Source organism: Columba livia, chromosome 1, assembly GCF_036013475.1.
Source record: "Columba livia isolate bColLiv1 breed racing homer chromosome 1, bColLiv1.pat.W.v2, whole genome shotgun sequence".
NCBI lineage: Eukaryota > Metazoa > Chordata > Aves > Columbiformes > Columbidae > Columba > Columba livia.
This window is the reverse complement of record NC_088602.1, coordinates 169,659,952-169,684,780: the sequence shown is the minus strand read 5'-3', so window position 1 is coordinate 169,684,780 and position 24,829 is coordinate 169,659,952. Positions and strand designations below refer to the sequence as shown.

General features: G+C 41.9%; 3 protein-coding genes and 1 long non-coding RNA gene across 5 annotated transcripts; 1 reads left to right on the top strand and 3 right to left on the bottom strand.

Annotated features, from left to right (window-relative positions):
- The first annotated feature begins 793 nt into the window (after positions 1-793).
- Positions 794-8,283, top strand: LOC110356229 (uncharacterized). The gene is made up of 3 exons (XR_010468781.1): positions 794-1,015; positions 7,787-7,877; positions 8,059-8,283. It is a non-coding gene; the product is annotated as an uncharacterized LOC110356229 (long non-coding RNA).
- SMCO3 (single-pass membrane protein with coiled-coil domains 3) lies at positions 1,701-3,515 on the bottom strand. Its single transcript, XM_065044823.1, has one exon. It carries the CDS (start codon positions 3,513-3,515, stop codon positions 2,838-2,840), a length of 678 nt encoding a protein of 225 aa, XP_064900895.1. The 3' UTR covers positions 1,701-2,837.
- ART4 (ADP-ribosyltransferase 4 (inactive) (Dombrock blood group)) lies at positions 1,701-14,730 on the bottom strand. Of its 2 annotated transcripts, none has more exons than XM_065044799.1 (5): positions 13,291-14,730; positions 11,275-12,001; positions 5,672-10,550; positions 5,138-5,192; positions 1,701-3,532 (listed from the first exon to the last, which is right to left on the bottom strand). In XM_065044799.1, the coding sequence occupies exons 1-3, from the start codon at positions 13,381-13,383 to the stop codon at positions 10,456-10,458; spliced, it is 915 nt and encodes a 304-aa protein (XP_064900871.1). In that variant the 5' UTR covers positions 13,384-14,730; the 3' UTR covers positions 1,701-3,532; positions 5,138-5,192; positions 5,672-10,455. The 2 variants fall into 2 exon arrangements, with proteins under 2 accessions (XP_064900871.1, XP_064900874.1); XM_065044802.1 differs by having other exon boundaries at positions 13,300-14,729.
- Positions 14,731-16,120: 1,390 nt separating this feature from the next.
- LOC102096042 (osteocalcin) lies at positions 16,121-23,203 on the bottom strand. The gene is made up of 4 exons (XM_005515074.3): positions 22,995-23,203; positions 21,117-21,152; positions 19,047-19,116; positions 16,121-17,487 (listed from the first exon to the last, which is right to left on the bottom strand). The coding sequence occupies exons 1-4, from the start codon at positions 23,059-23,061 to the stop codon at positions 17,358-17,360; spliced, it is 303 nt and encodes a 100-aa protein (XP_005515131.1). The 5' UTR covers positions 23,062-23,203; the 3' UTR covers positions 16,121-17,357.
- Positions 23,204-24,829: the final 1,626 nt, after the last annotated feature.

Here is a 24,829-nt window from a genome sequence, read left to right as displayed (position 1 = left end):
ATTATGTGAATATAAGCAATGCAAGAACATCAAATCTTTGGAGCACTTATGGAGGATTATCCCCAGTGTTCCCCAACGCTGATAAAATATAGAACACCGCTTAACAGTATAATTGACTCTGATGTTAAGTTTATTTCTCCACTTCAACATTTCCCTAAATTTTCCTTGTGCCACAGAAGCCCCCGCAGAAAACTGGTGACCAGCCTTGCAGAGGCTGGTGGACACCTGGTAGAAACTGTTCTACTTCATTGCCTAAAGAGCCTCTGGTTACATGCATGCTGCTCTCACTTCAAGTATACAGGGTGTTTGAAAAAGATTGGCCAAATTTCAAACCAGTGTATTTCGCAATGGCAACATGTTACACAAAAATTTGCAAATGGTTTAGTGAGTTATCAAGTCGCATGCTGCACCACAATTGTGGATTCAGTCCTCCTGAACTGCAGAACGCAAAACACCTTGTGTTGTGGGGTTGCCATCTTGCAAACAACAGAGTGCCAGGGGCTGTTTGTGTGGCTGGAGAGGCATCTAGCAGTGATTAGGTGAAACTCCATGCCCCACCCTTTCAAGTGGTAAGAGTTTTTGTGTGTGTTCCTGGTTACAGAGATATTGTGATTTGGAATTGGGTCCATCTTCCCGAAACACCCTGTATAACTCTCAGTACTGCAAGTCAATCCCATCAACTTTATTACTGCTGGAGTTGGGGGGAAAAGAGTTTGGGAGGGTCACAAGCTGATCGGCAGGTTTTTAATCTCGAAACCACCTTGTTAGGGCTGGATGTTCCCATGCCCCTTTATGACGTCATGGGCAGATCTCCCAGCTGTCTGGGGACACTGACGCAGCCTCGGTGACCTCAGAGCTTCCAATCTCATAAGCAGAGGGACAGGCTGCCACCTGCCTGCCTCTGCATCTTCAACATCTTCCAACATCTCATGGGCATGAGGACATCTGCAACACCTGCCGCTGACGGCAAGCCAGCTTTCCTTTAGGCCCACCAGAAACAAGGATGTATGAAAAGGTGAATAGAAATTTTGTATCTTTATGTTTCTTTTTGCATATCCCCCTTCCCCTGACACTACTTAGAATTTGCTTTCAAGACAATGTGGACAAACTGCCTGAAAAGTTCAACAGATTTGGTTTTATTTGACTCCAATATTCTCATACAGCAGCAACTAGTAATGTTGCAAAGGTATGTACCAAGCTGGTGTTTTTTCTTCCTAAATTGCAATGTACATTTGCACACAGAAACTCAAAAGGATCCAGGAACTCCTGCCCCTCCAACACTCAAATATTGTTGTTCTGCTGATTGACAGTCTCTTAAACAGGTACCTCAAAACTGAGGGCCACTTGCGTCAGGAGACATCACATCTTGGAGAAATTGTGCCTCAGGTCACCATGTCACCCACCACAGCACCTCATGTGAGGCAAGGCAGCCTCTTCTGAATTGCCTTTTCTGACTCACATGAAGGGTTATGAAACCAATGGAGAGCTTATCTTTTGTAATCTTACCCATCTCTTTTTCAAACACACAATCTAGTTACAATAATCTAATATTGAATGTTAATAAGCTATGAATTTGATTATGCTTTTACTATGGGGGAATCTGGTACTAAAAAAGGAATCTATACACAATTCTACCAGGTTAGTCTATCATGGATATAAAAAATGATTTATAAATTGCATCTATAATGAAGATTTTAAACTTTTTTTCATTATTTTTTTAAGATTTATTTTTTTAAAACAAACAAACAAACAACATGAGTACAGGAAAGACAGATCTCATTCAGGTACATTTTTATTCATTCTTTTTTTTTTTTTTTCCCAAAGATCAAAGCAAAAAAAGCCAACAACAGCAAAACAGAGCAAGAGACTGCAAATCATGTTCTTCCTTCCAGCTTAGTTTTTAAAATCTGAAAAATAAGGATATTTTGTAGCATATTTTGAAATGCAGAATCTGAGTATGTTTTTGGCACTCCCGCATTGGTGAGACTGGGTAAAGCACGTGAAAATAAATTTAGTGCATTAATGGGGCTGTAATCCTACAGACACTTGTACATGTGTATAATCCCATTTCAACCAACAGAGCAGCAATATTGCACAGGAATAACAACCTTTGGGTTGGCAAGAGCTGGTCATTACTGAGCAAAAGAGGTTATTCACAGCCAAGCGTGCCTGGAACACTACAGCCCTTTTCTCTCAGTTGTGTGTGTTTTTCTGTAGGCTCGTGCTTCTCTTACCTGATAATCTACTGGGATTAAAGTTTATTTAAAGAAGATCTTAACTGGCTCCTTAGGCAGGGATGGGACAGGAAATAGCAGTTAAATATTCTTCAGCTAGTCCTTGTAAGCACTTCCATGAACAGGAATTTAGCCCTAATCCACACTCAGAGTTTAGCAACAACAGCCATCCTGACGAGCCCTCCAGATGATGACATGGACTGCCTTGTTGACATTGTTTTCTCTCACTATGTTGTTGTCTTTGATATAGAAACACAGTAAGAGAAAAATCACACTTTCTCACCACTACTGTTCCAGCAGTGAATATTATTGTCACTAGTATGAATTACACAGTTCGTCTACAGCGCATTCCAGAAAACAGCTGAAGGAAAGGTGCAAAGTGTTTGAAGCATTGTCTCCCAGAAGCACCTATAAACCAGTTCTGTATTCATATATTTCAGTGCCAATTCCCTGCTCTGTCACATCTCTTGCTCTGCTGCCACTAATAAGAAAAAAAGCCATTTACCAAAATGAATCAAAAAGGCTTCTGCAGGTGTAGCTGCTGCAGCTGCTGTCACAGCAGATGAGAGAACTCCAATTTCATTCACAGAACTTCAACTTCATTCACTGAACCTGCTTTCTCACCAAAGAAGTCACTTCACGTATGGCACACTGGTACTTTTCTGAGGCTGCTTTAAACTCAGCCAGGTGCTTCTCATAGCTTCTCACAGCTTCCAGAAGCTGATTCCTCTCCACGGCTCCCAGGATTGCGTGGAGGATCATTTCAATGCCGAGCCCAAGAATGGTGATGCTGATTCCTCCAAGAACAGATGCCCCGATCTGTGCAAGGAGGCTGACAAGCTTGCTCACAGTGAGAATTATAAGATCGGAGCTGAGTAATTTGATAGCTACCATCCCAGCTGTTGAAGTCGCTTCTCCAAGAACAATGGAAAAAACTTTCTGAGCTATTGCAATTTTCTCCAGCTCAGGCTCTTTGATGTTATACAGTTTCTGGTACAGCACAGGTTCCAGCTTTTCCTTCATGTCACTATCAATCTTCTGTACCTGATGCTGAATCTCACTCATCGCTTGAATGATAATGTCACAGTTTTCCTTGACAGTGCTGCTTTCTCTCATCTGAATGCGGGTAAGGGTACAGCCCAGGTGTTCATTCAGCACTCCAGCCAGCTCATTTGTTGCATGGAAATTCATGGACATACAGCTGAGCAATTCCTGGTGCAGATGGATCAGTTCTTGCCGTCTTTTTGGGTTGTCTGGGTAAAAGAGGTCACTCAGCGCCATTCTTCAGAAATAGGCTTCTTCAAGAAAGAAAAGAAAACTCTTACTCTACTCAACACCCACAACCCTTGCCCTTAAAGAGCAATGAAATGTCCTTTGTCTCTATCTCACTGATTCTCCTTATACTCAGAAAGTCAAATCCCAAAGCATAACTCATAAATATATAAACCTTAATTCTTGTTTGGGATCTTTAGCCAAATGATTGGAAAAGGACTTTATGAGATGTTGAATATATTCAGAGCAACAAAAATAGCTAACAAATATGTAATTAGGAAATTGGTAAAATGAATATGTGTCATTCAACACCTTGGAAACTGAAGATGGTAGAAGCTGAACTAGTTCACTGAAAACCAGAACAATCTCATTTAATCATCAGAATCTAAAATAAGCTCTGGAAATGAATGGCCTGTTCTAGACACACTTTTGTATCAGCCTTCTATTTTCAATTAGTGGCATCTGATTTTTAAACAACTATGTTGACCAGTGGAGTGGGCACAGCCTGTAGCATCGTAAGAGTTTTTTATGCCAGTGTAGCATATTTCTACTCACATTCAAGTGAAAATGTTATTGTATAAATACTCTGTGCTTATACTAATAAACTCACACTTGGGAACTCATAGAGAATGGTAAAATTATCTATAATAAGCACATCCTAACCTATACCACCTTGTACACGTCTCCCACTGTGTTTTCTTCCCTGATATTTAACCCCTCCTCCTTCACTGCTTACTCATTTCCCTAATACTGAATTCCCCATTGTTTTTTTCGTTCATTAAAAACCACACAGCTGCAGACTAACACCAGTGGGTGCTCACCAAGCTCCTAGGACATGACTGGGCAGAATCTGACCCTGCATTATCACTGCACATACCAGAGGACAAAATTTAACTTATTTAATTCCCACTCCCCACACCAAACACTTGTGTCTAATCATTATGGTCACCATTATTCTCTGAGCCATCACTGGTTTGTCAGCAAAAGGGCATATTTAATGCATTTTCCCTCATCACCTGCATATCAATATGCAGAGTCCAAAGTGACTGAGTTACCAGTGATCATGGAGTCACTCCTCATCACTCAGCTTCTGTAATTAACTCTGTGCCACTTCCAGCTGCAAAGCAAAAATGCTTTAGCATGATTTTGACTTACATGCATCTGCCTTACTTTGCAACAGGGGCAGACTTCGAATGAGTAGGATGACTAGCTTATTTGTTGATATTTTTACATTCTTGGCCTTCTTATCACAAATCTGGACCACTTTTATGCAAAGCTTCGCATTTTTTCAAGATAAATCTCTTGTTGCTACTGGTGCCTATGTATCACAGTTATAGCTACAAATAGTTTTGTGTAGGAGACTAACTAGATTTTTCTTCTTAAATTATACCTTTGTGTCATTTTGGTCCTTTGTAGTTCTTGTGTTATCTGCTAACTGCAAATCATCTGACACTGACCCAGCTGTATTTTACTAAACACACCCTCCTCCACAAGATCACTGTAGAAAAACAGAATGATTTCAACAGTCCCATAGCCACCTTTTAGTCTCGGTATTGAAATACAAGCCAGTCTGAAGACGATCTTTTCCACAACATTTTGCACAGTACAGTACATTTTTTTCAGCCACTTACCTTGTAGATCTGTCAAGAGAATAAACTCTTCAACACATCCTTCTCTTTCTTCAAGCTGAAGGGAACAAAGTACGTATACAGTAAAGATTTGTGATTGTCAGGAAACATAAAACCATGCCAAGGCAAAGTATGATTTCATATCAGTCCTGCCTCAGGGATGTTGCTGTCTTGCTCTCGGACTCAGTGTGATATTAGAACCTTTCCATTCCAGTGATGCTGTGTTGAAAGATCATTTGTTTTTTCTGATTTGTAGAAACTGAGAGGACAAATTACTCTGAGAGCAACAGCACTTCGACAAACATTTTATGTAATAGACAGGTGTTAAGTATCTATTCTTTATGCATTATTGCTCTATTTTTATGTCTCTTAATTCTAAAATTACCTCTTACTCCTCACATTAGCACTTTTACTAGTTTTCACTTTTGCTTTCTAGAGTTAGGCAGGCCACATACATTTCCATATTTCTGACCATTTCTCCAGCTCCAGGGAGATTTTCTCTATAAGCTTTTCTAATCAAACATTTAGACTGCCTACCTGATTTTGTCTGAGTGCTCCTGCAGTCAGTTGAAATGTGTGTGGAATGATGACTACACCTTCTTTCCCGTGTTCCTCTGGTGGTTTCCAGCAGCATGTGATGAGTTAGGGATCCAGAGCTGGGCTTCAGCTGGGTCCTGTTGCCTGCCTGCTTGTCATTAATTCTATTGTATGATGTTTACCCAGATTCGTCCTTTTTTTTTTCTTCCTCATTTCCCCTTCCTTCCTATTTTAACAGTTTTCAGTTTATTTCATGCTGGTTTCCACTTGCTAGATCCTCCAAAGGCCTTCTGTTCCTGGAGAGAATAGGTACAGCATGAAGCCCTCTGCCCATGACAAAGGTACCACCACAGGTTCCTACAGCCATGGCTGAAAGGGAATGGTGTTGTTTGCTGGTCTCAGGACATAAAACATGTAGGATAGCACTTTTAATTCATACAGATACAGGATTAGGTTTTGTGCTGGGATATATAAATCTCTATTGTTCATAAGTATAAAGAATAAACACTAATACTTGCAGCTTTTCCTATGAATTGTTGCCATGACTGCTTTTGTACATTTGCGAATTATGGAAGAAAAGCTCAACAGTCCTACACAAATAGAAAATTACAAGGTATACATGCCACAATAATAGACACCACAGACAGTAAAAACAAAATTTATCTGTCACAGCAAGACAAACTTGTACTTCTTGCCTTCATCCAAGCTGTACATCTTTCATGCTCTGATCCTCAGAAAGACAGATCACTAGTTTCTGGTCATGAATGCTGCCTCCCCAGTAGAGAATGATTGAGTTCTCAGATGAAAGGAAAAGATCAAGCATAAAATGAGCACTCTGCAATTGCCAGCTTATTTTCCCCTGAAAGCTGAGCTATTGTGTTGAACCCGGAACCAGAGTACCAAACTCCCTTTGTTTTCAGAACTGTAGGCAAAGATGAGCTGAGAGAGAAAACTAATGAACTTCTGCAATCGTCAATTAGTCATGACTCCCATTATTAACTGAGAATACCATATAGTCCTGAAATATTTCTTCCAGTTACTGGACTGAATTTAATTGACCAGGCTGGCAGCTATCTCTATGTCACATTCTATAGGCTGGAAACTGATTACAGGTTTTCAACGTTTGCAGTGAATGAAAATTCTTCTCTTCTAGAGTGTCTATCATTTGGAACATGACAGAAAATCGTTTAAACAATAAGCAAGCTGTTTTGTTCCTACTTTACTCTGGGTATTTAGGGAAGATTAATAGCGGTTGTTTCAGACCTATTTAGTTCGAGGGAAGGACTTCATGTGGAGTGCCTGTCACCCTTCTTTGCTGCAATTTGCCAGGTCCTCTCCTCTGATGGCATGTGAGTCGAAGAAGTGGTGTGGAGCCCCAGAGCCAGCTCTGGATGAACAGCAGTGAAGGTTAAAATCAGTTTTGTCATTTCACACAATTCACCCTGCTTTCGCTATGTGAAGGGAAAAGAGTAAGAGGCAGAAGGTTGATCTGAGCACTGAGAGAAAAATCTTTGAAAATATGAAGTGGGATGGGAAGTTGTAACTGCTTGAAGACATCTGACTGCACATCTAACCACAGCAATAGCTGATGAAATGTCTGCTGCAACCAGTCTGGCTTTCCAGAGCTCTGGCACAAGCAAAGGCAACAACAGCAGCTGTGTGTCATGCATCCCAGGATTGTGCCTGCAGCTGGCCTCTTAGATGCAAGCCGAAGGACATAACTTCCTTAGCAGTCAATATGGTAGCAATATGGAGCCCAAGCAAAGAGAATGTTCTTCCACCTATCAAGGGGTGTTTGCCACATCTAGCTGCTGTATGAACTGACAGATATGGGTCACATCACAGGAAACTGTAGCCTGAAAACATTGCAGGACTCAGTCTTCAATTGCTTTGCCTCTTGAATGTAGATGTCTGATGCATTTGACTTTGCTGTGTGTATTCCCCCCTCCCCAGAATATTAGTTTAATTCTGTGTAGACCCACCAGTACATATAATACAAACTGAAGGATTTTAGTTCTAAGGATGACGTAAAGTAGATTGTTTGCTAGGACTCCCATAAATTTACCAATAAACAGGCAAGAACAATTCACTTACAGCACCTCTATTGCTTTTCAGATTGCATGCTGCAGGCCAGAGTCACACTTCCCGCAGCCATAAGAGTAAAGATACTTGCAGCTGTTTGCACCATATTTTGCTGGCCTGCTTGGTAAGACCCCTGAGAAGGCTGACAAAGAGCTTTTTCTGTTTATTTCTAATTGTAATGTCTTGGAGGAGGGTGGGTCAGGTGGGTTGATAATTTGTAATATTGATTTCAGAAATGTATCATTATAGCTGAAAATACATCCAGTTTTATCCCCCTTTGTCTTCTGAATTTCTTCTGTTTTCAGAGTCAGACCTCACTTCAGAAATGTTAGCTCGCCTTGGTTTTCAAAGTGATAAAGAAAGGCTGGCCACAGCCTGCCAGAATCTGTATGACTTAGTGCACATCTATGTCTCTTCAACCAACACGATATTACAACTCCTCAATATGCATCTTGGCACCAGTTTCCCCACCTTGGCAGTGAAAGAAAACTTCAGCATTAGAGAGAATCTGCAACTCCTTGTTAATGCTTTGAAAGATATGCAAGCCAGCATGGAAACAAAAGACAAAGATGTAGAGGAAAGCATCAGCCACCGTTTATATGCTAAGATTGCTGGTCACATCACCTCCCTACAGGACAAGGTCACCGCAGTAAAGGAACTTTATGAGAGTTACAAGGGGGTTGTAGACAGCATCAAGTGTGTACTTGTTGCAGTGATGTTGAAACATGACCGTGTCCCTGACACAGTAGAGTCTGCTATTGGTCAGTTGAGTTCACCTGCCTTATCTCTCCGAGTATCAGAACTTCTCATGGACTATGCTGATATTATGAAGATGCTGCAAGAAAATGAGACACCAGGTACCACAGATGGCAGCTCCTCCTCGAGTGGAACATCACAACAACTCAAGCTTCGTTCTCTACCCTCCTCCTCTACACTCGCTTTCCTACAGGCTATCCTTCAAGGACACAGATCCATAAAGAAAAGCTTGAGAATAGCAGCTGAGTGTTTAGAGGAGGCTTTCAGGGTGCTGAAGCCACCTTGTGACATATTCCAAGCCTTTGTCAAAACACTTCAAGCCTGCATGCTAGAAATAACAGATAAGAAGCAAGAGACGTAAATGTGCTGATGTGTCAGAAATCCATCTTGATTCCTGTTTTTCTGACGCAGGAAAGAGTTTAAGCATGTTTGAACACACATACAAGAGGTATCTGCAGCAGCTGCTTCTAATCTTTTCATTCTTTTTTGAAATATGGGCTTAGTATCTTTGAGCATCTAGGGGTCAAAATCAAGCTCTGACAAGTTATTTGAAATAACTGGTAAACCAAGAGCAACGAGAAAGTAACATGACATATAGATAGAAAACAACCTAATAGTAAAATAGTTGTGTATTAAATCTTTTTTAGCTGCCTGGGCAAGCACTTGGATAGCTAACTTCTTGTTTACCATTTCAGACAGGGGATGGTGAATACAGAGCTCCAGCTTCCTTCCAAGATCAGCAGTGACTGAAAGCTGGGGTCATTTGTGAAATGTGTCAGTGAGTTTCAGTTCAATTATTTGTTGACTCCACTGAAAACCTAAATCACCATGACTAGTCTCCTTTGAGCAGTGAGATAACCTCTCCGACAGTAGCCTCAGCCCAGAACTAGCATCAGTGGAGGTGAGAGACCAGGGGTGAAGCAGCAAGCAAGACACCTTGGAAAGGGGAATTGCAGGCAGAAAACATTTCTTATCATTTCTACACTGTTATTTTTTGAAGATGGGAGAACTTCATACCTGTTCTGCCTTGGGTGTCTAAGGCTCCAGAAGTGCTAAATGAACACATAAAAATGAGAGGAGTCTATAGATAAATCAGAAATTCCAGCTCCAGTTTGATGTTGATTCAACCTCCAGCATTAGACATTGTAGACTGGCAAAGTAGAATGGCAGGTAAACGAATTTCAGTCACATCCAGCACCCATGAAGACAGCAGCAGGCTCCACAGGCTGTCCTTCACTTCAGCGTGAACTGACCAGATGGTATTCAGCAGCCATTAGAGGACTATTATGAACGCAGGATCTGCCTGATTTTTCAGAAGTGCTGAAGTCAAACATGAAAGCTGAAGCCTGACAAGTCTCCTGATCCTCTCCAGCTAAGTTCCATCTCTCAAAGCAGCTTTATGCTTCTGTCCCACATGTGTGAGATGCAGAGAGTCAGCCTGAGATGAGAGCTCTGGCTTTGATGCATGGGGTCAGGCAGCGGGGAAAGGCCACTATGCAACAGCCACAGACTTTACTGTCCCCTGGGACCCTGCACTCAAAGGAGATATGCGAGGCTGCACAGTTATCCACTCAACTTTACCACCATGGTGCCTTTTGCATCCCACAGACAGACTCTTCCTTGCTAAAAATAAAGGTACTAAGAGATCTGTAGAGTCCAAAGTCCCTATGTGTCTTTCCTGAATGTCTAAGGAAAAGCTACCTATAGTGAAGGCTGTCACTAACCTTCTCTTCGGAAAGTCCATAGATAACTACCCTCCTACCTGAACAGGTCCAGAGAATGTCTGTTTTGATGAAGCAGGCTGAATGTTCCAGTGTCAGCTGGAGAGCTGCAGCTGAAAGCAAAGGCAGGGTTGAACCTTGTGTAACAGCGCAAACTCCAGACACTGATTTCCTGTGAATTCTTGCCTGCTATTGCAGTGTATATATCTGAATGCAGCCAGAGAATCAGTCATTGTGGGCCAAGCAGATGAAAACTCCAAGTACACTAGGAAGAACAGCAAAGGCGAGGGCAGTGGAACCACTGTTCTTGCTTCTTGAAGCTGAAAGAAAGTCAAGAGAGTAGTCATTTAGAGCTCTTTTGGCTGCCTAAAGCTTCCTGCACTCACTAACACAGACTTTGCCCATAAAAGCCATTTTCTCAAGTCTACTTGCTACTTTGGCTTAGGTCCGGGCAAAAACTCTCATTCCTGAATGATAGTTTTGTACTCAAAGTTTGCATTCATGCACTATTGTCCATAGACACAAAAACAAGAGTCCCATATTGGTGGTGGACTCACAGAAGGACAGGGGTGTGGAACAGGCCCAGTGATGTCTTCCAGCAGAGGGTTATCTCTGTAGCCATGGAACTCACAGTGTGCTTTACCAAAGGAAGCCCTTCCTCCCTTCTGTCACAGGAAACACCGCTATCTGAATTTAAGCTGCCAGCAAATCTCATCTGCCCTTGCAAAAGGAATGCTAGGGACACAAAAGCACATGTCCTATGACATCCTTGCCATGGCAGATGGGATAAATGGAGGCTGCAAAGAACCCTAAGACCTCACATGTATCAGGTGGATTCACCTTTATTGAGCTGTGGAGTGCTCCCAGGTTTCACAACAAACAGGTAAAAACTGGGTCATGTGGCTGTCACAGGTGAGCACAGTGGGCAAGCTACAGATTGGGCCTTGAACATGGACCCATGTAGGTGCAGCTGGTGAGGTCTTTTTGGGGCACTTGAGATTAGACTGTCCTGCAAGCTCCTGCATGAAGGGCTATGTACAATACCTTCCACAAGCTGGCAGTGGTACTTGCTGTAGTTCCCCACGGAATGCAGATGCAGCCGGTTACCATGCTGTGACCGAAAGAAGCTTTTGACAAAGAATACCTCATATGGGGGAATGAGGACTTCCTTCTCAGATGTGTGGTAAGAAAAGCCTTGCACGGCTGCTCCCAGGCAAGTGGTCACTGTGAACAAAGTCTCATTCCCAAACCTCTGGGCTTCATTCCAGAGGCGGGAGGTGGAGGTGAAACGACCAAATCGCACTCTGCTGCCTACCGCGGCCTCGATGTATAAGTCCTTTACACCCCTGTGCACTCGGTAGCACTTAGGATTCTCCATGCTCTCCTTGCTGCTCTGCCACTGCTTCATTATCTGGATAGCAGTCGTTAGGTAAAAGTGAAAATATTTGAAACTGAAGTTATGTCTGTAGTTCTCTGGAGAGCTTCCTGCTGTAGATGTGGCCCAGTTGAGCTCAGAGTGCAGGGAAGAGTTCATGGTGTAAGCCATGAGGACTATGGCATGGCTCTCATGCATCTCCCTCAGAAGACCTACAGGGCTTTTTAACAAAGCCTCCTGAGCCTTCTTCCAGAGACTCAAATAGTCCTTGTTAGCAGCTATTTCCTCTTGGAAATAGTCTCCTTGTTCCAGTTCTTCAATCATCTGCTCTCTGCATCCCAGATACTGGTCATCAAAGGAATGCAGAGACATATCCATCATAAGGTGGGACACAGCCTGCAACACAGAAGCAAATTAAGGTTAGTATCGGAAATGTGAACTTCTTGTGTATCTCTGTGGATGAAAGCCAAATTTTTCCTTATCCTCTTATTGCCTCTTTGTCATGATTAGCAGAGCAAGCACAGCAGGTAGGCATCTTTGACAAGACCTTCCTCAGCAACCTCAGGTTACAATCCAAGCCCCACCTCAGGCACATGTCAGACAGGATGCCAGAGTTCTTTTCTGATATGAAGCAGTGGCATTAAAACTTCAAAAGCAGTAAAAACTTCAGAGCGTGATGGTACAGACCCTGCGGGACAAACCCATGCTATATTTATTTCAATATCCTGCTCACGATTAATAAGCAGTTTTGAAGAGGGAAAGAATAAGCAAAACCATGCGCTAGGGCCCATGCAGCCTGAACACTCTCAGAGGTCAACTTCTTCTTCCTGTCTTGCCACACATCTCAGACATGTTTTGGCTCCAGAGAACGATGTTCAGTAGAGGACAGTATAGTAACAATATGTCAAAACTTTTGTTGGTCCAGTTTGTCTTGGTGAAGCCAGTTAGACTTGTCATGTAAATTAACATTAAACACATGAGTAAGGATTTATGCAACTGGATGCTATAACACAAAAATAAACTGTAATATATTCTGCCTATGAAACGACACACTAATGATATGTTTCTAGCATTTCTAATTAATAAGAACTGGTGTGATAAGAAATTATGTGAATTGTGGTATTTCTGCTTTTTGAGCTCCTAGTGGACTTGTGAAGTACTGTAGTCAGTGGGTAGTTGAGTTCTACAAGTAGATATTCACTTAATTTCAGAGAGACATTCTAGACACATAACCAATTGATACTTTTCTTAGCCTCTGAAGCTATACTGGTCCATAAATTATACATGGATCCAGTTTATTTTTCCATGATACCATAATTGTTTTAAGGGAAAGCTAAAAGGCAGTCACAAGAAATAGAACAATGTTGTCACTATTCCATCCAACAACACATAGATTTTTTCAGAGCCATGGTTGAGACAAGCTGGAAAAGGAGAGGAACAAGTCTGAGAGATCTACTCACAAAAACACCCTAGGAAACCATCTGGCTCCAAACGAGAGGAAATTTCCGATCAAGTGGTTAAAAGAAATTAGGATAGATAAGAAATGGAACAGAGCAATTGAAAGCAGAAGAGTTGAAACTGAACCCAAAGGCACTTAAAGAACATGTTTCAAGTGATTAAAAAAAAAAAGAGTTTATTCAGTGGGATAAGCAATTTCACCATTTCAAATAAAGAACAATGTTTACCCCCTTTACCAGCATTTGTGAGGAGATCAGCAACAGAAGGCTGGCCAGCACCACTGGCATCCTAGAGTCCACCTGAGACACTGTAAAGGACATTTTGCTCAAGCAGAGGTCATTTATATCTGCTTCTTTCCCTTTTTTCTTGAACTGGAAAATTCTGCAGTTTGTAACTTGCACTCAGGTTTTCATGGCAATTCTTCAACAAAAGATCATTCACCAGATTCTTACGGCAATTCAGAAGTCATTAATCAATCCAGACAATTTACTGGTAGAAGTGTGCCCACAATCCATAAGGCAGGGTCTGGTTGCACCAACTCCAGCTGGTGCACATGACCTTCACCTTGATAATTCTCTTAATTCCGAGGCATCTGGTGTTCTTGTTCTTGCAAAAAGGCTGAAAATTCTGGTTTGGAGAAGTTTAAAGTGGCTGTCTCCCAAGGAGTGATGTGTCAGAATGAAGTGGAGAACGTGCCTTCACCAAGAGCTTAAAAAGCACTTTTATAGAAGTGCAGAGCTCTGATAAAGCCAACATAGAAATGCAGGGTAGGTTGGGATCCCATCTGGAAACCGAGATAACGTAACTATCTCTCTTCTCAGCTCCCCCTGGTTTCTAATACTGTGCTGACAGTCCTACCTTTACACCAATGCAGAGTGGCACTGTGTTGAACTGTTTACATTAGGTAAACTCAGAATGAGTCTATCAATACAAATTCAATACTGAGACTAACCTCTCTCTAGTAGCTGCTTTCCATCACCCTTCCCAATAAAGGGCAGCGAGTTACCTGCGAAGTCACATGGCCTCTGACAACTCTTTTGCATGGAAAAAAGAGCCAAGAGAAAGTGTAACGGCCTCATCCTGACTACAGAGAAGTCCATTTTCCATTGCCTGCTACAGATAGGCTCAGTGAGGGGGGCACTTGTAGCCACGGTGTGATTCCTTGGGAAAAAAAGGTGTCTGTGCAGCTGCTGGGATTCTGTGGACAGAGAGCATTTGCTGAATATTGCTGAAATAAGGTGAGAGATGACATGAAGGTCTCATACTGGTTTGCTTTTGACTAGTTGCTATTACTTCTTGGAATGGCTCTATCACTTTGGGCTGTATTTTGATGGCTAAAAGTGAATCCAGAGAAGAGGTTGTGAGTTTATTCAGAGGCATATCCTCTTCTATTCATGCAGAGATTAAAAGGAGCTGAAAGGCTCCAGTGGGAACTTGACGATCAGGATAAACAACCCTGTTAGGATGTCAAAATCACTATCAATTCGGCTTCGTATAATCCATTTGCAGATTATGTCCCTATTTTTCCCTTCTGGTATCTTAGCATATGTTGTAATATGAAGTGAACGAGAAAGACAGCCCCCTGTACCTACATTTTGAGATGCTTCAAAAGCAAAACTATAGGCTTTTTATCAGATGGCAATATGTACAATGGCCATAGGAGGGCAGCAGAGGATTTGTAATGGTACCTAAAGTGGCCTTGACTAGGTGACAATCGCGTCCCTCCATTCTTGCAGGAAATTTGTGATCTGAATTGCACATTCAGATCTCTCAAAGGCCGTAATGATTTCAGCCCATGCAGACATGTAGTGACACAACACAGATGATGTGATCAAAGCCTTCATATGCAACTTCCTGAAAAACATATTTACTGAAAGGGAGAGAAAAGTACAAAATTAACAGAATGGTGCAAATATAGACAGGAAGCATGACTTTCTTTTTTTAGCAAACAAAACCATACAACAACAAACCCCCTAACCTTGTTAGTGCAGCAGATAGTAGGGTTTTACTAATCTCTCCAGTATTTTTCCTAGCAAAATTTCCACTGCTTTCAATGAGCACTTTGTTCATTTTTACTAGGTGGCATTCAGAGGAAAGTTTTGCTGTGAGCAGTGAAGCCCTATCAGTTTATGCCAGTAGAGGAACCAGTCCCAGGTGTTTGATCAAAATAAACAAAAGTAATTATTAACTGTTTTCTCTTTGGCCAAGATCAGCATGTCCAGTACAAGTCATAGCAGCTTGCCAAACGAGATGCTCACACTCACACTGGCAGTCATCTCTGTGGACTTACCCCGTGTCCTTACTTCAGAGCAGGGTCTTTCAGAGAAATGCTGAATTTGGTAGACGGTCCATCAGGAAAAGCCTGGCCGTCCTTTCCCTCACTGTCATGATGTGCTGGGATTGTGACCTGAATTCTACAACTATCTGAAAGGAGGTTGTACCATGGGGGGTGTTGGTCTCTTCTCCCAAGTAGCAAGTGATAAGACAAGAGGCAATGGCCTCAAGTTGCACCCAGAAAGGGTTTAGATTTAACATTAGAAATATATATATATATATTTGCTAATCTCTCCAGTATTTAAATAAATATAAATATAAATATAAATATAAATATAAATATAAATATAAATATAAATATAAATATAAATATAAATATAAATATAAATATAAATATAAATATAAATATAAATATAAATATAAATATTTATTTATTTTATTTTTATTTTTTCACAGAAGGAGTTGACAGGCACTGGAACAGGCTGCCAGGGAAGTGACTGAGTCACCATCCCTGGAGATGTTTAAAAGATACATATATGTGGTGCTTAGGGACATGATTCAATGCCAGTGTTTGGTTAACTGTTGGACTTGATGATCTTGAGGGTCTCTTCCAGTCAAAATGATTCTATGATTTCAATGTAGCCTGATTCACATTGAGGCACAGGAGGCAAGAAGGAAGCCTCATACACGTGGATCCTACTCTTCAGCATTCATAGGAGCAGGTTTTATCCTAAACTCAGATGAGGGTTGTACAGAGGAACAGAGAGAAGCAGCACACCAACCTGCTTTACATGACCAGTATTTATTGCAGTCAGCAGCTGGGGATGGCTGCACCAGTTCACATGCAACCAGAGACATTTGGTCTTTCTCAGTCTCCTGAGGGTCAGCAGTCCATGACCTTGGAGATAAGATCTGCCACCTGCCTCTCAGGGAAGGGAAGCCGACAGAGCACATCAGCAGTAGGACAGAATTAAGTCATGCAGAGGGAAGAGGATTTGTATATAAATACACACATCTATTTATTTATTTTTATGTATGTATGAGAGAGATACAGGCTGTCTTGAACAAATCAAATGCTGACCCAACTTTAATCTGTCCATTTCTTTTTGTTTATTTCATAAAGTTTATTTCTTTTTTTGTTTGTTTGCTTTTATTTTTGAACTGTTTAGACACTGTTAGTTTCAAGCATAAATGTTAAAGCATCAGAGAGGAACAGGTTATTTTTTTGTTCTGCTTGGGTATATTCAGTTTCACCAGAAACTAACTGTAAAAAAAAAATAAAATAAAATAAAATTTAAAAAAATAATAATAACAAGAGATTTCCATGTTATTTTTTTTACAGACAGTCACTGAATGCAGCATACAAAGGCAGGGGAATTATCTGGTTTTGCTATACAGGCAAGTTTTGTTACAGAATAATCAGAAGAGTGTACCAGAAATTGATTTCTGGCTATGTAACAATTTTTCTACACTTCTATCCTTGCAAAATGGCACATATTAAGGGTGACTATTCTACCTGAAAATACTGAACTTTCCTGGTCATTGTCCCTGGAGGAAGCAATTCCACCATCTTCCCAGTGATCAGCCCAGGATCAGATCCATCACACTTACACATGCAGTGACATTCTCTTTCTGTAATCCTCATGCATTTTACAGAAGGTGACAAATGTCATGTTTCTAAGATATACATTTTCTCAAGAAGAATCACAATTTTTTCACCTATTATGTTATGGGGACTCAAAGGGAAAGAGGTAAGACAGAATCTTTTCACTCATTCCTGGTGAAGCTCAAAATACCAGAAAAGACAACTGAAGAGAAACTTTTTTAATGAAAGGAAGAAAGCTAATGCAAGCTCAACAGATGGGATAATTATTGCCTTGGTGTTCCAGCTGGTTTGGGAGACAACTGAAGAAGTCTCCAGCCTGTATGTTTTTCTTCACTCCTTCCCACCCACAGCCTTCTTTCTCCTGGGGGATTCGGAATAATCCCAAGGCAAATGAATGAAGTGACTGTCCCATTCTTAGTATCTCCCAAAGAAACGGTTGTAGGCCATGGCAAATCCTATTTGGTCAGAGAGATAGTCACAGGGGGGGTAGTTTTCACACTGCTCATGCATCTGTTCCATTGGACTTTTGTAATACTCAAGGTACCTGGAGTAGACAAAGAGAGAGATGCCATTCTACAGACTCAGTCGAGGCAGTTGGAGAGGGTTCACACCCCTGACACTGACATGAGAACAGTGACTCCCCAGGGTGCCCCAACATGGAACTTCTCATGAGTTAAACATCTGCTTATATGGGGACAGACTACTTGATCAGTGCTGGGAAAAACTGAAGCCAACTTAAAGCAATTTCTCTTGAGGTTTTATAAGCAAAGGAGACCCCAGAAGCAGTTAGGGCTTTTTTTTTTTTTTTTTGGTCCCCAACCCCATCCCTCCACTACCCAGGAATCTTTTTTTTCTTGTTGTTATTATTATTATTATTTCCTGCTCACACAATTTGCACCTAATTTCTGCTCACTTTTCTGCTAGCCACTATTTTCCTTTAGTTTAAGCAGTTTCTTATTATCCTCACTTCCGTTGTAGACAGTAACACTATACCCACTCAGCTTTTGTTTTGCCAGGCTAAGCAAGCCTAAATCTTTTAGTCTCGGCTATATACTCTGGATGTCATTCTGAACTCCTCTTCTAGGTTTGTTTAATCTTTCCTGAAGACTATACACACTGCTACAGGAGTTCCACAAGTATCTCATGAATTATTACTTTATTTCTGTATTGGAAATGCCCTACTGCACAGTTGAATTCCATTTGTTACATACATATTTCTTGACCATACATCACATTTAAATAAGTTGGGATGTCTGTCTATCTCAGTCCTTCCTGATTAATGCTTATAGCAGAAGCTACTTTTATGATGCCTCATCTATAAGTAGGTAGTCAGTACAGACAGTACAGTTGCTGCTACTGAATTTCATTTGGGTTTTAATCACAATGGGTTTCAGTATCAGCCAGTTCCTCTGCTACAATACTCTGGTCCTTTCCTCTGCAGATGGGGCCTCCCAGTCTTCTGTTATCTAAAACCAACATTATCCTTCCAGTACAAAGATGGATTGAATAAAAATTCTTTTTGCACAGGCCTACAAGAGATAGTGGCTTAACAATCTCTTCCAGTAAATATGTGAAGATCATTCTTGCATTACCTCAAATTTCTCCAAGTGTTTATAGCTACTATTTCTCCAAATCTTTGTGCCTAGGATCTTTGCAAAAATAAATGCAGGATCTACAGCTTCAGAAAGAACAGCCAATCTGATCTAGTCTTACGCCTGCAATAGAGCTGTGCTTCCTTTGTGGGGAGACAGAGGCAACGACCAAGGCTCTATGATGTTCATTATCCTGGAAATTGGCTCTGATGGCCCTTTAGGTTAGAGCAGCTCTTAACTGGTATCCTGCTGTCCCCATGACTACCCCAGACAGCTGGTACTGTCTTCCTGGGAGGAATAACAGAGTCCAGCTATGAGGTCTTAAAAGGATATTTACGAAAAAAAGAACCATTTATCTATCAGTATATCCTACAACATTTTTGCTTCTACACATGAAGGTAATAACATAAATGTGCAACAAATCAATGCCCTGTCATGTCCCACTGCCTTCCCACCCCCTCATCAGAACAGGTCCAGAGTCCGGTGTTCAGCCTGACTCCTGAGCTGTTACCGTTCATACAGACTGGATCTCTTCTGCCTCTTCACAAAGGCATTGGCAACTTCCTTTTTAATCTTGATGCCTACCAAGAGAGAGCACAGTGGGTTGGAAATGCAGGGCCAAGGTCTCTGCAAAACACAGACCAGTCTAACCTCTGAAAATGGATAGTCTACTCTCTTCATAAGCAGATGATTGCCACAGCCTACCTTGATTGCTTGTCCACTCCACTGTCCACTCAAAGCCCAAAAGATGGGCTCCCTGCTCACTCCAACATGCACATTTGCATGGAGCAAGGGCCTTTTCTGTCATAAGCTATATTCCCTTATCACATTGGAAGATGTAAGTCCATAGCAAATGTACAGAATGCAAAGTCATGACAGCATAAAATACAAATAAGAAGAAAATTAAGGGAATGGCACCCTCTCTGCCTAGCCTGGGTAACTTCAGAGTCTTGGCTTCCTTTCTATATTTTGACTCAGACTTAAAGAGATGTGGATACCAGCCAACAGGCCTTAAAACGCCTCCAATGAGCCATAAGCAACAGGCAGCACACGGAAATACCAATGCTCACATGTGCAGAGTTCCACAAAAGGTTAAGGGTATAAAATAATGACAGTAAACAACACCCAGGGAGAAATATACCCAGTATGTCCATATATCCTGGTGTTCAGTCACCTAGAGAACATGAGAGATCTTTCTGCCATGACAGCATTGACCTCTGGTCTCCACTAACATACCATGTCAGCACAGTTGCTTGTTTGCTCCCTTGGATTCAAAGCTGTGCAAACACCGTGGTGCTGAGGAGCACCCCAAAAACAGCAGGTAGAGCCATTCATCCCCCAGACCCAGCCAGGACTCAGCACAGCCTCACTCCATGGGACGGACCCAAACCAAGACAGGTGTGCACAGATGTCAAAATACCAGCAACACAGGTAGCTGCACACTAACATGTTTCAGCAGAGAAACTGGAAAATTGTTCCTGTCTCTGGGGAAACACAGTTTATAAGACCTCTGCCTGTTGGGAAATGGTGGGATTTGTGCCCTTCCTTCATCATTGTGAAGTGTTAGATCGTGTTTATGATTGGCAGGTGAGAGGTGCCCCTTCTTGAACAAGCTGGGGTTTAGTCTGGATCAAAATAACAACTACACAGAAACCACGAATAAATGAGCTGTCAAAAATTGCCACCTTTCCCTCAATGCTCTTTGCAGTTTTTTTCCTCTTTCCCAATCTGTGTTTGTATTGGCTCACTACAGAAATACCAGCTTTCATGCTCCCCAGCAGCAATGTTATCCTTTAAGGTGTGAGAAAGGAGAGACAGGGAAGAGCAAGAGGGATTTTCCATACAGATTTCTGCCAGGATCAGCTTGCTGCAAAAGCTGTGGAAAACCCAAGGTGTGCAAATCCCCATGTCCTGAGTGACCTGATGGAAGAGGGACTGCAACCTTCAGAAGCAGCCAAGGAAGGTGCTTGCTTTCAAGCTGTTCCAGTTGTGAGATTTGACAGGGATGTGACAGCTTGTTGTTGTGTGGCACCAAACCTTTCTGGTCTGTGATCCTGCACACCAGACTAGTTGCTCAGCAGAACCAAAAGACCAGTGCCTGGAGACCCTGAGGCAGGTTCTGCTCTCTTAACAGGCTGGAGACACAGCACTTTGGCTGGGTCTCTGAGGCCAGTTCAGAGAAGCAAAGACACAGACGTATTTCTCCACCCACGTCACCCTGTTTCACAGAGGGCAGATGCATCCAGCTGCTAACAACCTGCAGGACTCATGTCTTGCCTGGGAGCTGCTCAGAGTTGTGGAGACACAAACTATGGCACTAGCACACCCAGAGTGATGCTGGGCTGATGGTGCTGGAAGGCTGACCTCCCTCATGTCTCCTGCCCCCATGGCTGTGAAAGGCAGCCCCTCTGTTTGCTGCAGGTGTTCCTGCACTTCAGGGACTGAACTGCTGAGGGAGGAAAAAGGGAACAGCTAGAGGAAATCAGTATGGTTCTTGTTTACTCCTTGAAACTATGAAAGGGGAGACAGGAGATAGGTGCATGAGAATGTAGCTGAGCATCAGTTACAACAATATACTCACTGGCAGCACGGGGAGATCCTGAGAGGTCTTTGGGATCTGAAAGACAGACAGAAAGGAGTTTGCTTGTGAGTCCCCCTCCTCTGCTCCACTCTGTAAATGAATCCCTCTGCCTACTGGCTGGGTCCAGCTCCCCCCACTTTCCCAGAAGGTCTGTTCCTCCCAAAATCAGTTTTATTACCATCTGCCATTAGAAACAGACTTTTTCACCACAGCAAAATTCACCCATTATGCCTGGATTTGTTGAATTTCAACTTCCTCTGAGACAAATTAAATGACACAATAAATATATAACCACTGTGGAAGCAGGAGGGAGACCTTTGTCCTTTTCCCTCCCCACCCTTGCAGGGACAGCTAGAACTAGGGGACCATTTGAGCAAAACCCCACATTTGTACAGAACTTGAAGATAGCTGAGCATCTCCTCTATATTTCAAAAGAGATGCTTCCTTAACTAGAGGGAGAAATCACAAGCTATTGATAGGGAAGAGAAAGAGGGCTAAAAATTAGGAACAACTGTCCTCACAGCTTTGCAGCTCAGGGCTGAGGTCCTGGCTCAGCAGCCCTCCCAAGAGGAATTTGTACACTGTATTTCTGTCAATTCTAATCTTAATCCTCAGTGCTTCCTGCAAACAACCAAGGAAAGCATCCTCTAAGAGAAATGGAAGGTCTCCTAATCCCATCTCTCCCACACTGCCCTATTTCACAATTTTTTTGTTTCACTATTTCACTATACCTCTTTTCAACAATGTCAGTTCCACCCAAGTCAACAGGTATTCGTCATAAGTGTATTTATGGGCAGAAAGAGGACCCTAGAGACCAAAATAATAGCATCTGTGCTTAAACAAAAATTTAATGTGGAAAGGGTTGTGTGTAGTTCTATTTTGAAGCAATGTACACATTCCCTGGATTTAAAAAAAAAAAAAAACTAATAATAATAATAATAATAATAATAATAACAATAATAATAAATTAGAAGTTACTCCAAGGCCATTAAGCATTCTGGAATATAATAATGACTAAAAAAAAACCCTCAGATATATACTCAAGAGTGAAAAAATGAGGAAGAGACTGACAGAAGGAGAACACTGATCAAACAAAATGTATGTGCCAGTACTCAATCATATCTGATACCACAAACTGAACAAAATTTAACCCTAAATGAGACAATACAGGAAGAAGAGCTCTCTCCTGCTCAGCTTCTCTTTTCCTTCTGTGAAGGGAAAACACTTGTTTTTCAATCTCCCCCGCTTCCCTCTCTCTTCGTCAACTATAGAGCTGCCACTACATTACTATCTTTCCATCATGAAGTCACCATCACTAAATCACCTTCAAATGTGATGTCCTCTTATTTCAATGGTACAGCTCCCTTCTTTTTAGCCACCAGTAGGAGCTCTAGAAGTTCTCCACATCCCACATTCCCCTGCAGGTGAAGGCTTTACTCCGTGCCTGTCTCTGTGATCCTACAGCACTCCAGGGCTGGCAGGCAGAAAACCACTCTCCTTGTGGTCAACACACATCTGCCTGCAGCTCAACCCTCTTACTCAAAAGCAAGCATCCAGCATGCCTTTGCCAGTTCACCTAAATGCTAAACTGGTTTAATGCTTAAAATGTTTTAATTTTCTGCTGCAATTCAATGGTGCAATTGAGGGTGGAAGGGATGCGGGGGCTGACCAGTGGAGGACAGTGCCCAGCAAGATATGAGGCTGTCTCTCCCCAAACCCTCCCTCTTCCATGACTCTGTCTCTTCAACAGAGATCTGAAGTTGTGCGATGAGCAGGGTTGCACCTCCTCCTCCCAAAGCTGTGTGTCCCTCCCAGACCAAAGCCAGGCTGAGGACAGCTGCAGGGTTGAGCAGCATGCCTGGGAAGACATCCTCTTACCTTCCTCACAACAGCAGAGTGCTGCCAGGGCCAGAGTCACCATCAGCAGTGCCAGCAGACTCCTCATGTCTTATTTGGCTGTGCTAGTATTCCCAAACTCAGGGCTTTTCCTGGAGGTTCTCCGGAGCTTGCTTTCGGGCAGCGGTTTATATCCTGTGATTGCCTGGAGAGATCGGGGCTCTGGCTTCTGTTCCTGTGTTTGAGCTCCAAAACAAAGCCCATCCTTTGGGCCAGGAGATGTCAGGTCCTGGCAGCCATTTTGGCATCCATCTCAGGACTTGTGGCATTTCCGGAAGATTTTATCTGAGATTTTTGAATAGGACTGTTGAAGAAAAACAACTGACTAAAAAAATTGGTTTTACTATAAACATGAAAATCATTCAGCTTCTTGCTGAAAAGCCAGGGGAAAGACCAGTGTACCCTGAAGCAGACCAGCTCTTTTTGTGTGATGGGGCTCTCTAATGTGGAAAATCAAACGAAACTGAACCCAATAGTGACCCTTTTCCCCATCCCACCATGACCAATTCCCGTGAAAGTAAAGAAACCCATGAAACAGTTTGCACAGGGCAAACACAGTAGATTTTTGCTTCAGACAGTTTCACAAAACCACTTCAGAGACCTGAAAATTTTATACTGTTGGTAACTTTGGGAGCTAGTTTGAAGGAGGGTCTTTCTTTTTCTTCCCAGAAATCTTCACAGTTTGGGGGCTTTAATTCGGCTTCTCTTGTTGAAAAATCAAATAAACTTTTAGACTCCAAAAGTGTTTTATTCTTCAAGACTCGGGTGGCTGTGGTTACTTGGTACCTCAAGAGCCCTGCATGGGCTCTTTTACAACCTCTCTACCAATAACCCCATACTCCCCAAACCCACCATCCAAGTTCCCAAAGCCATGTCCCAAAAACAGCATATGGTTCACATCTTCCTCTGCCTCATATCCAGTCCTTCTCAGCCCACATGCAGGGGACATGTCCAAGAGTTAGAGAATTAAAGGCTAAAAGGCTCCCAAGGGCAGTCAGAGCTATCAGGGATTTTGTCAATCCTTAGAAACACTGTCTTTTAGCTTAGAAAAATGTCAAGATTTAAAAAAAAATATATATATAAAAAGGAAAAAAAAATAATTTAACTTTTCTGCAGTCCAGGAAAGACTGAATATATATACTAACAAGTTCCAGCAAAAGTAACTTAAAGAGCAACAGTGTAAAAAATAAATATCTAAAAATAATAGGTAGTCTAGGAAAAATATGCTTCCAAAAGAATACTTGAAAGAATATAAATATAAAATTGTAGCAATCCAAACAGCTTTACTTCCCAACTTTTCCCAAGCTTTCTAAACAGCATATAGTCTCTTAAACGTGTTTGGTTATCACTTACACTAATGAAATCCCACAGAAATCTCTGGTATTATTGATTATTTATACTGGTAAACTGGAGGTTGGAATAGAGAAATATTTCTGGACAAAGATCCAGACGGAACTAGCCCTGTGCCTCCTGTTTTGGTAGTGTCACAATGTCTAGTCAAACCCAGACACGGAAGACTTGTTGACTTTAGGGTATGGAAGTTTTTCTCTGGTTGTTGATCCTAAGATTCATCTACTTGGGAACATGCACAACAAGTGTGTATGCAAATATACCTAATGCATATGGCTTTTTTTCCTTAAACACATTTATCTCTCACTTTTTCCTCTGGACCAAACTTTAGCAACTGTCAGGGTGGAGTTTCCTATCAGAAGTGTTTTCAATAAATAAATCACATTTCTTTCCAAAAGTTCATCTTCAAAGCAGGCAAAGCTTTGAAGCATATTTTTGGAAAAATATGTCTGTTTCTAATGTGGCAA

Excerpts from the sequence above, each read along its gene's own strand:
- ART4 (XM_065044799.1), bottom strand. The coding sequence starts at position 13,383 with ATGTCCTTTACAGTGTCTCAGGTGGACTCTAGGATGCCAGTGGTGCTG. Across the intron at positions 12,002-13,290 it reads CACAAATGCTGGTAAAGGGG|GCTGTGTCCCACCTTATGAT; the intron begins GTAAACATTGTT and ends TCTGTGTTGCAG. Across the intron at positions 10,551-11,274 it reads CCACTGCCAGCTTGTGGAAG|CTTCAAGAAGCAAGAACAGT; the intron begins GTATTGTACATA and ends ACTTTCTTTCAG.
- LOC102096042 (XM_005515074.3), bottom strand. The coding sequence starts at position 23,061 with ATGAGGAGTCTGCTGGCACTGCTGATGGTGACTCTGGCCCTGGCAGCA. Across the intron at positions 19,117-21,116 it reads AGGATCTCCCCGTGCTGCCA|GCATCAAGATTAAAAAGGAA; the intron begins GTGAGTATATTG and ends CTCTCTTGGTAG. Across the intron at positions 17,488-19,046 it reads AGATCCAGTCTGTATGAACG|GTACCTTGAGTATTACAAAA; the intron begins GTAACAGCTCAG and ends TGTCTACTCCAG.
- SMCO3 (XM_065044823.1), bottom strand. The coding sequence starts at position 3,515 with ATGGCGCTGAGTGACCTCTTTTACCCAGACAACCCAAAAAGACGGCAA.